We start from the raw sequence: 12,864 nt of genomic DNA, 5'->3' as shown, positions 1-12,864 counted from the left end.
CAACCTGAAAAGTTGCCTATCCATCTGCTGCCTGACCCGTTGAGTTACTACAGTGCTTTATTTATTTATTTTTTTAATGCATTTAATGATTATTGGGAGAGGGGTATGAAATCAAGGCTCCATGTAGAAACAAGAAACTGCAGAAAGATAATCCCGCAACGTCACCCATCTTTTTCCTCCAGAGATGCTGCTTGACCCGCTAAGTTACTCCAGCACTGTAAATCAAGGCTCCAACTCTTATGTAGTCCCTTTGGTGATTGAATTGTACAAAATTGATCCAGTACACCTAGTTTCCATGACTTGATCCAGAATAAAAAGCAGGATGTTGATTACATCCTTGCTTTTTCAGTCAGAGTACAATAAGGCTCGAAAGAAAATGAAGTTTACATGACAGAGAAGGCAGTGTAAAAGTACAAGAACATTGGATATTTGGGAATGAGAAACGGTCTTTAAGTTTGGCCAACTGCATCCTTGGTTCTCTCACGGCCTTCCATCACTCCCACCCATTGCTTGTCTACTTCTGCTGCATAAAAAGGGGTAGTTTACTGGCTTTTCTTGCCTAGCAGGGAGCCATGACTCCCGGCAACACGCATCTAAACTTAAACTACACTCCGCACATCATTTTCCAATCTAATTTAATGCATTTGGAACATCACATCCATTTTCGATGGGCTCTGCTGGTGGACAGTTACCTACTGGGAACTTCATCCTTTGAGCATTGATTAACACTGGAAGCAGAAACAACTGTAATCTATGAAGGATTGCAATGTTTTCGTCAATTCTTTTTAGATGATATAGGGAAAATACATTAAAAACATGGAGTGTTTAAAAAAAAATGAGGTTCATACAGCCTTTACATTGATTTTAAAGTAGGGGTGGGAGATTGCCACCTTCACGTGGTCCACCCTGTTTCAATGAATGCAATCAACCTGGCGTGCACAAACAGAAGATCAAACGGAACAAGTTGGCTTACAACTTTAGGCTGTGCACGCCATACGCAAGAAGAAGAAGATTTTAAAGTGCAATATTCTCAATTTCAAAGTATTTTGAGAAAAACTACATTACAGTAAGCAAATGGAGTTTGAAAGAAGGTCACTTGTTACCTGAATCTGAATTTGTGGGATCTATAAAATTTTACCTTTGAAGAGGAATCAATATTTTGAAATGGAATGCAAATAAATAAAACAAAATAATAAATAAATAAATAACAAATAAAAAATAACAGCTAAAGCCTGTTAGTCCTATAATGAATAGATAAAAATTCAGCTAAACTGGGTTTTTGAATGAGTAAAAATCAAAGAGTCTAGTACTGAATCCGATTATTCGATAATGAGAATAGTTTTCAACATCAACTATGCCTTAATACCTAAAAAGGATTTTACACAGCTTGTAAATCGTTTTAGCTTGATTTATTATTATTAAAAAAAAAGGTTTTTAACTGTAATCGTAATTACACTTGGCAATCTTACATTGTAACAGTAACTAATGGGCCAAATTTTAATCCAGATGGTAATTTTGCTGGAAAAGCAAACTGGGTTAATTTTCAACTTGCTGGTGAAGCATAACACACACTGAATTTAGGAATGAATGGAGAAAGCTGCCCAATTATCTTTCCAAATGAATGAAAACAAAAAGACAGTAAATTACCCATTTCCCATGAAAGAAAATGTGCCTGAATCATATCCTACTTTAAGCTCTGGAACAAAGTTCAAAATTACCCTTAATATATAAACAGTGGTGCAATATGGGAATAAAGTGCTGCCCACTATTTGCTTATGTGTATTGCATTGTTTTCCATTGTAATTTATTTGCTTTTGCTTTCCCCAAAAATTAGTTCAAAAGCACAATGATAAAAAGGAATTTTGTACAGCTTGTTAAGAGCCCCGATAATGTACAGGACTGGGAAGTAGATTAAAGATGGATTTATTCAAAATCACACTTGGCTCAGACTATGTTTAATTAATGAGAACATTTTGCAACAGGTCTGCATAATGACCCAACCACATGCCCCATCTACATAAGTCCCGCCTGCATGCTTTTGGCACACATCCCTCCAAACCTACCCTATCCATGTACATGTCTAAATGTTTCTTAAACGTTGTGATAAAAACCTGCCTCAACTATCTCCTCCACCACCCTTTGTGTAAAAAGCTACCCATCAGGTTCCCATTAAATCTTTCTCCACTCATATTAAACTAATGTCTTTTGGTTCTCGATTCCTCTACTCTGGGCAAAAGACTTGTTCACCCAATCTATTCCGCACATTATTTTGTACACCTCTATAAGAATACCCCACATCCTGTTGCGCTCCAATAAATAAGTCACTAGCCTGCTCAAACCCCCCCCCCCCCCCCCCCCCCCCCCCTATTGCTCAGGCCCTTGTGTTCTGGCAACATCCTAGTAATCATCTCTGAATCCTTTCAAGCTAGACACGGACTTTCCTATAGCACGGTGCCCAAAACTGAGCACAATACTAAATGTGGTCTCACCAACATCTTATATAACTGTAACATGACCTCCCAACTTCAATACTCAAACCAATGAAGGCCAATGTGCCAAAAGCCTTCTTGACTACCCTCCACCTGTGACCCCATTTTCAAGGAGCCATGCACCTGTACTGCTAGATCCCTCTGCTCTACAACATCCCCAGAGCCCCACCATTCTCTGTGTAGGTCCTGCCCATATTAGTGCTCCCAAAATGCAACACCTCACATGTCTCTGTTTTAAATTCCATCAACTATTTCCATCCAACCGATCAAGATCTTGCTGTAATGATTGACAACTATCTTCACTATTTACAATATCACTGACTTTAGTGTCCCATATGTACGCGCAAAAGATAGTTAATTATAAAACAGGAAGGAATGGCTGGTGAGATGGTGGTCCCTGTGCTTGTTTGCTCTCCTCTGATTATTATTCATATTTGAATACTGGGGGTTGCCGCTGGATTTTCAACATTTTGAACATTTTCAGCAACCTGCTGCGACTATGACGCGTGCCGGCAAGTCGCCGAAGAAAACCGCGTAAGCGGGACAGGCCCTTAAGTCTCTCCATGTTCGACATGCTTTGTTTCTATGTACCTCAGGCATAATGAATAGTCCGCTACCTACTCCATCTTTTCATAATCTTAAAAGGGTTTAATCATATTGCATTCTGTGCTGTTCTAAGGAAGAAAATGTATCATGTCTTTCTTCCTTTTGTCTTTCCTTTTTAGCAGGGAGAATCTTTATGAAACTATATTGTACCGTGTTTAAAGCCTCACAGTTCTCCCAAATAATTTTAACGATTATATTGCAGAATACTCAGTACTCTTAACTAAGCACTTGTGAAGATTTCACATGTGCTTGTCACTATATCAAGGCTTTTATATATTTACATATTTTATTATGACCTAAAATTACATTACATTTTTAAAAAGAGATTTATTAATACCACATATGTGGAAATCCTACTAAAACTGTTTAAAATATTTTTCATATTGCTCTATTTGAGCAGTGTATATCATTCCATTTAAACAATATTTATGGAATTAATGTAGTAGCCAGCATTTTCAATCTCTAAATGGTTTAGACTTAATACTAAATTGAGTTTAAGCTTACTTTAAATGTAACGTTTCTTTTACTTAATTTTAAATATTTGTAATTGAAATTCTCACTTGTCAAAGCTACTAAGAGGCAATTGAATGAATTTGTATAATAAGATTAAAAATTAAAGCTTGTCAAATTGAAGTCAAGCCACTAAACTGATTAGGAAACTGGCTTGGTGCTTTAATATTTCCACTAACCAGTGCTATTTTATATGAATCTCTGCTGTTTCCCAACTAATGACTCAGATAACAAGGGTGAAATCCACACATTTAAGCAACACAAAGATTGGTGAATATAGTTAATGCTGGTGAAAGCATAAAATTACAAAAAGTCTTTGATAGATTAAGCGAGTGTGCAGAGCTGACAGATACATTTCAGGTGAGCATGAATTTTTCATTTTTCTGGGTCGAAAATTGATAAGTTTAAGATCCGTTTAAAAGAGGAACTGTTCACAACAGTGGAGATGCAAGATTTCGGGATCCAAGATAACTATGATGTTACAGTGATAACTATGATGTTACTAAATAAATTGAACAGGTCACAGATAAATGTGGAAGTGACGAGATTGCTCTGAGAACTAGCTTGATGGGTTGAATAGCTCCTATAAGGAAATCATTGAAGAGTTTGGGTCTTAATTGTACCATATCTGGAGCACTGTGCAACAATTCTGGGGATCACACTTTATTTAGTAAGGAAGCATTAGCCTTGTGAGAAGCTCTGCGAAAGCTCATAAGTGTTTAACTTATTGGGAGAAGTTACACTGGGAGACTTGAAATAGAAAAGGATAAGAGATGATTTGTCAGGGTGATATTAAGACTTTGCAATGAACTGACAGGGTAGATGGTAACTTTTCCTGTTGATGGGGAGGTGTTTGACACGAGGGCATAAGATTAAAAATCAGAGCCTGGTTATTCAGGTGAGTAATTGGGAAAGATATTTTGTCACACAAAAGACGTGGTGAGTGTGGAAATCCCTTCTTCAGAAAACAATAGGTGTTCCCTCAATTGGTCATTAAAGACGAACAGCTTTTCTGTAGACAAGGAAAAGAAAGATAGGGGGCAGAGTGTTCAGTCACTGTTTAGTCATTATCTCATTGTGTGGCAGAACAGGCTTCAGGAGCAGAAAGATCAACTCGTTCTCCTACACCTTAAAGGCTAAGCAGTCATGACAGAGAGAAAGGGAGATTGCTGGAAACATAACCTGAACCTTTTCATTAGAATGCTTATAACAAGCTTGTTAGGGTGAACACAGTGATTTTTCTTGTCTTAAAATTATCTTTTGATTTTATAAAGATCAGATCAAAATAGATATATTAACACCAAAAGATTGGCACAGTTAAATTATACATCAGTTCTCCATTTGCCACCTAAGGATTTTGTTCAACTTTACGAGTGATTTTTTCTGCCTTGTACCACAGTCCTTAAACCAGCCAACAGGACAAGCTATTGGGCTTGATTGATATTCTTTGCCAATTCAGTTCTGTAGAGATATCTGCAAGGATTGTGTGAGTTAGCTTTCTATATAATAGTTTGTTGCCCCATTATATATTGCATCAATGCAACAGTTTTTTTACACTTTAGGGATATGGCCTGGATACAGGCCCTTCGACCCCCCGTACACTGGCACTATCCTAAACACTAGCAACAATTTACAATTTCCAAAAGCCAATTAACCTACAAACCTGCAGATCTTTGGAATGTGGGAGGAACTGGAGCACCCGGAGAAAACTCACGTAGTCACAGGTAGAGAACGTACAAACTCCGTGGAGACAGCACCCAAAGTCAGGCTCGTTTCCGGGTCTCTGGCACTGTAAGGCAACAACTCTACTGTTGTGCCACCATGTTGCCCCAAGTTTTCTTTAACTACCATTTTGTGTTGCTTGCTGTTGATAGCTTGCTTGGTTGATTGGATAGACTGAGTTTCATGGATCTGAAGGTCTTCTCGCTTCTTTTGTGAATGCTTATCTTTCAATTATACTTCACCGTTTTAACTATTAGCATTTCATTCAGCTCACTGGATGAACTTGGAATTGATTGATTGATGAACTTGGATTTCGGTAGGGGGCGCTGCTCTGGCAGCAGCCATGTCAGCAGCGCGTCAGTTTTTTCAACTTTTTCTTATTTTTTAGTATGTTTTAAAGTATGTATTTTGTGTTTCTTTGTGAGTTTTGTTTGGGGTGTGGGGTGGGTGTGGTGTGTGGGCGGGTAAGGAGGAAACCGTTTTGGTCTCCTCCTCCATGGAGAGGCGACTTTTTCCAGGTCGCCTCCCCCGTGGCCTAACATCAAGGATTGGCGCAGCCTTTCCCGGAGACGCGCCCGGGGCTTCAGCGGCGGGCGCAGCGTGGACTCTCGGCGTGGAGCGGGCGGGCCCTCACTGGGGCTCGCTGGAGGGGAGCGCTCCGTTTCGCTGGCCCGGGGCAGCCGGCAGCCTGAAGTCGCAGCCTGAAGTCGCGGTCTGCAGAGCTTCAGCTGATGCGGCGTCTACAGCCCGGGATCCCTCGTGGGGGACCCGGGGGAAGAAGAAGCCATCACTGCCGGCCCGCGGCCAACTTCTACCACGGGGGCGGCATGGACTTACACCATAGTGATGAATGCTGTGGTGGATGTTTGTGTTACATTTTTATTGTGGTTGTGTGTTCTTTATTATTGTATCGCTGCTGACAACCCAAATTCCGCCAGCCTGGCTGTGTGGTCATTAAAATACAATACAAAAAAAAATTGGTAGATCTGGATATATGCAGGTGCACAAAATAGGATAATAAATTATCAAACAACCGGAGAAAATAGATGTTGTGATTTGATTTATATTTTTAGTTGTGTCCAATGGAGACTTTTGTTAACATTAATAATATGTATAAATAATGTTATAAAAATGGAATACCAATATTTACAGAATCTTGAAGTAACCTGATAGCTAGGTTGTGACTATGAGAACATAAATGGTATAAGTCAATCAGATATTAATATTTCATCACAGTTTCGTGCAGCAAGTAAGATCCACAAGTGAGAATTTGTAATAACCTACCACTGTGGAAAACAAATATTTAGAACTGTGTTAAGATGAAATATTCAGCAATATAAATCACAGATTAGTAAGAATTCAGATGAGGGTGATTCCAGATGGAAAATTCTAAATGTGCAGGAAGGAACTGCAGATGCTGGTTTAAACCAAAGCTAATCACAGAGGGAGATCAGCGAGAGAGGATGATCACAGAGCAGGGTGTTTGAAGAAGGGTCTTGACGAGAAACATCACCTATTCCTTTTCTCCTATGATGTTGTCTGACCCACTGAGTTACTGCAACTTTTTGCGTCTATCTTTGGAAAATTCTAAAGTTGGGCCAGAAACTGGCAGACACTTGCGCATGTCTTATTGTTGCTTGTACAATGGGCCTGACTAATTTGAATGAGTTTTCCCAAACTGGATTGTCTTTCTGAGGATTCCAAATCTTCTTGGTGTGGGGAGGTACTTGAAAGAAAAACAGGATAAGTAATCTGACAGTCCGGAGTAAAAACTACAGAAATACTAAGATGAATTCAGCTAAGATTTTTCACATTTTGCCGTTATCAACAACCTGTTCCTCTGGTGTAAATATAGCCTTTAATGAAGTGTTCAAGAAGGAACTGCAGATGCTGGTAGATCGAAGGTACACAAAATTGTTGGAGAAACTCAGCGGGTGCAGCAGCATCTATGGAGCGAAGGACATCAGTCTGAAGAAGGGTTTCGGCCCGAAACGTCGCCTATTTCCTTCGCTCCATAGATGCTGCTGCACCCGCTGAGTTTCTCCAGCAATTTTGTGTGCCTTTAATTAAGTGTTTGGAGGGAAATCTGGCTGATTTTTTGCAACTCAAATTGCACTGTACCTTAATTGGTACATGTGACAATTAAATTAAATCTTGAATCTTCTAATCACAAAGAAGTACGGGAATTTGACATTTTGGCATAAAATCAGTGTGAAACTTGGATCATGGGGTGGTCCTGGGTGTTTTACGTTTCTAGTATTCTAGTCATGTTTTACCTGACGTGTTGAAACCACACACACACACACTGACACAGACTCACACATAGAGACATCCACACGCACAGACACACATGCACGCATACATACAACATATACGTGTGTGTGTTTACTATATATAACTTCAAATGATCTTTGCCTACTTGCAAAATAGTCTCAGAAAATATCCAGCAGAGAAATGTTGCTTATTCATATCTTTCCTCAGAAGTACATCAAAGAAACCTGCAGCCCAAGGTGGCATTACTGATGAAAATGTGTTTTTGATTGTTGTTGCTAATCTCTTTCTTATTATTTCTTAAATTCTACATATATTACAAGCCTCGATTTTCTTTTTCAATTTTGCTTTGCTAATATTGGCTGCAGGCTTGGACTTAATTTTCCATTTAGAATATATTCAACTATTCAGCATCTCATTTATATTTTTAATTGAGAACAAGATCAGTTTTAGATGCTAATTTAAAAATAAGCAGAACAACTTTTCCTTCAGAACTGATCATTGGATTTAAACTGATTTTGTTGATGAGGCTGCCTTTATATCTGCATTACACTTAAGTAAGCTCCACAGACCAAGAAATTGGGGTATCTTCACAAACAGCCTTTTTATAATTAGTATTAAGACAAAAACATAACATTAAAAAAAGTAACAATACATAGTCTCACCCCTTGCCCATGACACTTGGAAACACATGCTAACACTCCAAAGACACTGATGTTCTGGCATTGTCTGTTCAGACAGATCTGGGAAAACAGAAACATTTGTGTTATTCTAAGCGTACATGAATAACTATGATTATGTATATGTTAAGCAGGAAGTAGTGCCTCTCTCAGGCCTTTCAATTTCTTTGTATGAAGCAGCTACTTTTTTCTTATGGTATAATGTACAATAATAGTCTGCAGATATCCCTGCTTTAAGTAGCTCGAACAACAATCCCAACTCCTTTTGATGTAGAAAAACATGGTAAAGTGCTTCATTGAATTGTAATTAGAAAAAAGCCCCTGTGGCAATAAAAATGATACATTAGGAGAGGTGATCAAAAGCTATCAGCGAGGAATTAGAGTTCAAGAGGAAGCTGCTGAGATCAGGAGGTGGCGAGTACATGCTGAAATCTAACACATGGGGATTACGCTTTAGATCTGGCATGCTGAGGGATATGGAGGCAGCAAGGGAAGAGATGGCGTGCAGCACTTTCTGGTGGAGAGAACACAGTCCCAGAAAACCCATGTTGAACGTTAGATTAATACTTAATGCAGTCTTTGTTTTTGCTCGTTTGTATTTTTGTTTTCTAAATTTGCAATTGTCATAATATTGTATTTGTCTTTCATTTTCTAATTTAAAATGATCAAATTTTAAGGAAGAACAGGAAAACTGAGGACAGGTATCCAGTTGAATATCTCATTTTGTGCCTTGGCATCAAATTAGGTTTGATATTACTCTTAAGATGCAGCATTTTACTATTAAAGAATACTTCATATAAATGCAAGATGTTATTTTCTGCTCCACTCAAAAATACAACCAGATCCCCCCCCCCCCCCAATCCCCAACAACCTCTTCCTTCGCTAAGCTCGGAGATGATAATGGAATCATATAGGCACAAAGAACTACAGATGCTAGTTCACCCAAAACAAGACAGATAGAGCAAAGACACAATGAGTCTCAGCACATTCTTGCATCTCATAATACAAGATTTGCAAGGAAGGTTTGGAATGAACAAGTCCCGATTTCAGCACAGTTCATGTAATTAAATGCCCCATGCTATTTATCCATATCACTGAGAAACCTATCGACTGCAAGGCAAAAATTAATTTAAACATTAATAAACAATATTACAGTACTACTTAATGGTGAGGCGACAAGTATCAGATTTTTGACAAGGCACAGATTTGAAGATATTCCATTGTACTCTAGGTGTCGGCCTTAGCCCAGTGGCAGAAGTCCGTGGTTCAATCCCCACTATAGGCTCTCTCTTGGGTGATACAGTAATGCAGTAGTATTTAAAGTACCATCTTTAATTCATTGGCTCTGATTTGTATTGAAGTGTCCTGAGGTCTTGGAAGTTGTCCTGTAAATACAAATTATTTTTCTCCTTTGACTTTTTAGTAGCAATGGCAGACTTGTCAGGTCAGCAGTAAATTGTGTAGAAATTAGTGCAAAGGATAGCAGTAAAAATGCCAGCACCAATCAGCAAAGTGGTCAATTCTAATACTAAATTCATAAATATTTATGTGCCTTAAAAAGTTAAAAAATAATCTCTCGGCTCCCTGGATATGACAAATTTGCAGCCATTAAGTTGCATTCCAATATTGAACCCCTAATGATCATCAATAAGAGAAAAGTTTAAAAATGACATTGAAAAAAAAATCCTCTGGAGACAGGAGAAGCAGTAGGGATGTTTCTAGCCTGCAGCCTCCTCAGTCCTATTCTTGAGGCTTTGTGAAACCAATAATTTACCAAGCTGGAAATAACCTGCAACCACAGCAAACAGCAAAAGTGTTCATTGCTCGAGTGTATTCCAGCTCCACAAAACTGAATCTACTCAATGTAGCAATGTTACAAAATTTTGAGATTTAAAAAAATCAAGATAAGGTTAACAATAAGTTTAATTTGACACCTAATTCACTTTCATATCTCAAGTAATAAAAAAGTTATGGCCATTTTCATACTCGGAAATTAGCATCTTGTTCCCTATTGATTTTCTATGGACATAACAAAAAAGCTGTGATCGTGGACAGTCAAAAGCCCATAACCTTCTTAAAAATTAAGAGAACTGAATGAAATTTTCAGTTATCATAGATTGAAGCATTCTGAAACAAATATAAAATAATCTTACTTGGATGACCTGAAATTAAAGCATATAATTAGTTAGTTACCCAATTGTAGCTAATTTCAAACTTCAATTACTAGATGTAAACATCTGTCCATTTCTTAATAAATGATTAACATTTTTAAATAGCCCAAGTGTCCAAATAATATTCACAAATAATTCACAATAAAACATGATTTTTAAATCTCATTTACATCAATTTATAGGCCAAATGGAAGGAATTTAGTGTTCATTTGCTGTAAATTAAAGTCAATTTAAATCGGCTTTCTAGTGGGTTCGTGTTAAACCGCTGGTTTAGAACGTTCACATTGCGCTGGATTTGTGCCCTCAAGTGCACAGAAAAATACTGCGGGATATAAAGAGCCCAAAATGAACTACTCGTTATAGAAAACGTTATATACAGGGTTATATACAAGCCCCATTCAATGTAAAAATAAGGTACATACCTTTAATTGTTTGCTTTATAAAACCCTGGGGCTGCGAGAGGTTGCGGAGTGAGAGAGTGATTTTTAAACTACTATAAATATTATACAAGGCCATAAAAACTAATAATACCTTTTGCGACGGGGTCTTTCAGCGATTTTCCGTTAATGATTTACTAGGCTGAACATTTTCGATTGCACCAGCCTAGTAAAAATCGCGCTTTTAAACCCGCCCCCTTTAAACAGCGCCAAAATCAGTGGGGTAGGGCAGATGCTCAGCCACGATTCAGGTAGGTTTTGTAACATACCTACTCAATGTGCTTTATTGGTTCAGCGTACATAAGATATTAAGGAATGAACTACTTCATTAATGTTTGTTTTTTCTTTCAAACATTCCAACATAAATATATGTTTCAACCTTCTAATATAGACATTCGCAGTGAAAGGTAATTTCACTTCAATTTTAGAGACTATAATACAGCAAACCCTCACAGTACTGGACCTCTACATTGTGAATTTACATTATAGGTGCATGAGGCCCATTGCCACCGCCCCCCCCCCCCCCCCCCCCCCCCCCCCCCCCCCCCCCCCCCCCCCCCCCCCCCCCCCCCCCCCCCCCCCCCATTTCTGTCAGTTTCCCGTTGAGATGGCACCTCGTGACGTGCTTCCGGTCGCAGCAGGAGCGGAGAGAACGAGCTGCATGAAGCTGGCGTGAGTACCGGACCCATCCCTAGTGCACCGTGTGTGCAAGCCAGGGGTCTGCCAGACACCAGCCTGTGAATTTGTGCTTGTTTAAACCTCCCCCCCCCCCCCCCAAAGCAGCATTTCTTGGGTTAAACTTTACCCCCCCCCCTCACTCGGTTACAGAGACAATCGGCAATAATGGATACCATCCTCCCCACCCCAGTGGTCTGCTATTGTGAGGATTTACTGTAAATAATCTAAATAGAATGGCTGGATATTTACTTAAATGGATGGTCAACATGTTATTAGTGATTGATCATCCCTACCTTTCCCTCTCCACATTTAGTGCCTGTTAGCACAAGTCCTGGGTCAGGCATATCGTCACCCAGATAGACATGAGTACCACGGCATAGGATCTTGCCACCTTCTTGCAAAGGGATATTAGTTTCTATAGAGACTGCATTTGTTCCAATAACAGGCCGACTTGCTCCTCCTTGACACTGGATCTTTCCACACTGAGCATCCCTGTTAACAAAATTAGACAATTGGTGTAAATAGAGGAAATTCAGTGAAGAGACAATGGGTACATTTCTCCACAGGTTAAGTCAATTCATTAAGTTATGGTACAGTTTCAAAGTAGTCATCTGAACATACAATGCAAATAACTATCAATTATTCTTTTAGCAAAGTTCAAAATATCCATAGTGAATGGGATCACAGAGACAAATAATGTTCCGTTGTTTTTGGCACTCACATATTATAAAACAGCTTGAATGAACAATCAACATGTTCAGAACTACAAACTTAGTTTGTAATAAACTCAATAAAAGAAAAGTTTTTTTTCAGTTGACCATCATTCACAGAGTTCAAAATGAAATATCACCTGGCTCTATCTTCTTCACAGTATGGCTAATTTGCTTGACTAAGTTACAAATTTTCCATATTTAGGTTAGTTCATATCTTAGGAAATGATTTGGTTCGCAGTTCATTCAAACATTATTTCAGTCTGCGCTGCCAAATGTACAGGGCAGTAAATAAATTATAGGCCTCCTGCGCATTGAATAAATGATGAAGCCTGCAGCAAGTTGTTTCAATTTGCATGGAAAACATTACTGCTGAGTAAACTCACTGCGTAGGTACATTGTGGTGGAAGTACTAACGACATTGTTAAAAAGGGAGTTTTACATTAAATGATAATTACATTTCCATAATAATTTTAAAGTCAAAAGCAAATAAAGATGTGGTTCTCCGATTTACCATAAGGTGAGATGTATTTCTGCCTTCAACTTGCTGGATGGTTTAACTGGCGGGGAAGCTTTGGTGCCCACGGCTG

At 38.7% G+C, this 12,864-nt stretch overlaps 1 protein-coding gene across 3 annotated transcripts in view; it reads right to left on the bottom strand.

The window, feature by feature from the left end:
* Positions 1-12,864, bottom strand: part of adam12b (ADAM metallopeptidase domain 12b) — a 328,163-nt gene that overhangs the window by 15,138 nt on the left and 300,161 nt on the right. For all 3 annotated transcript variants that reach the window (XM_055646711.1, XM_055646710.1, XM_055646712.1), the window contains 2 exons: positions 11,858-12,056; positions 8,264-8,341 (listed from right to left, as the gene is read on the bottom strand). In XM_055646711.1, coding sequence (XP_055502686.1) covers positions 8,264-8,341; positions 11,858-12,056 — 277 coding nt within the window. The remainder of the gene's footprint in view (positions 1-8,263; positions 8,342-11,857; positions 12,057-12,864) is intronic.

Source organism: Leucoraja erinacea, chromosome 15 (assembly GCF_028641065.1).
Source record: "Leucoraja erinacea ecotype New England chromosome 15, Leri_hhj_1, whole genome shotgun sequence".
Classification (NCBI taxonomy): domain Eukaryota; kingdom Metazoa; phylum Chordata; class Chondrichthyes; order Rajiformes; family Rajidae; genus Leucoraja; species Leucoraja erinaceus.
This window is presented reverse-complemented; position numbering and strand designations above follow the sequence as displayed.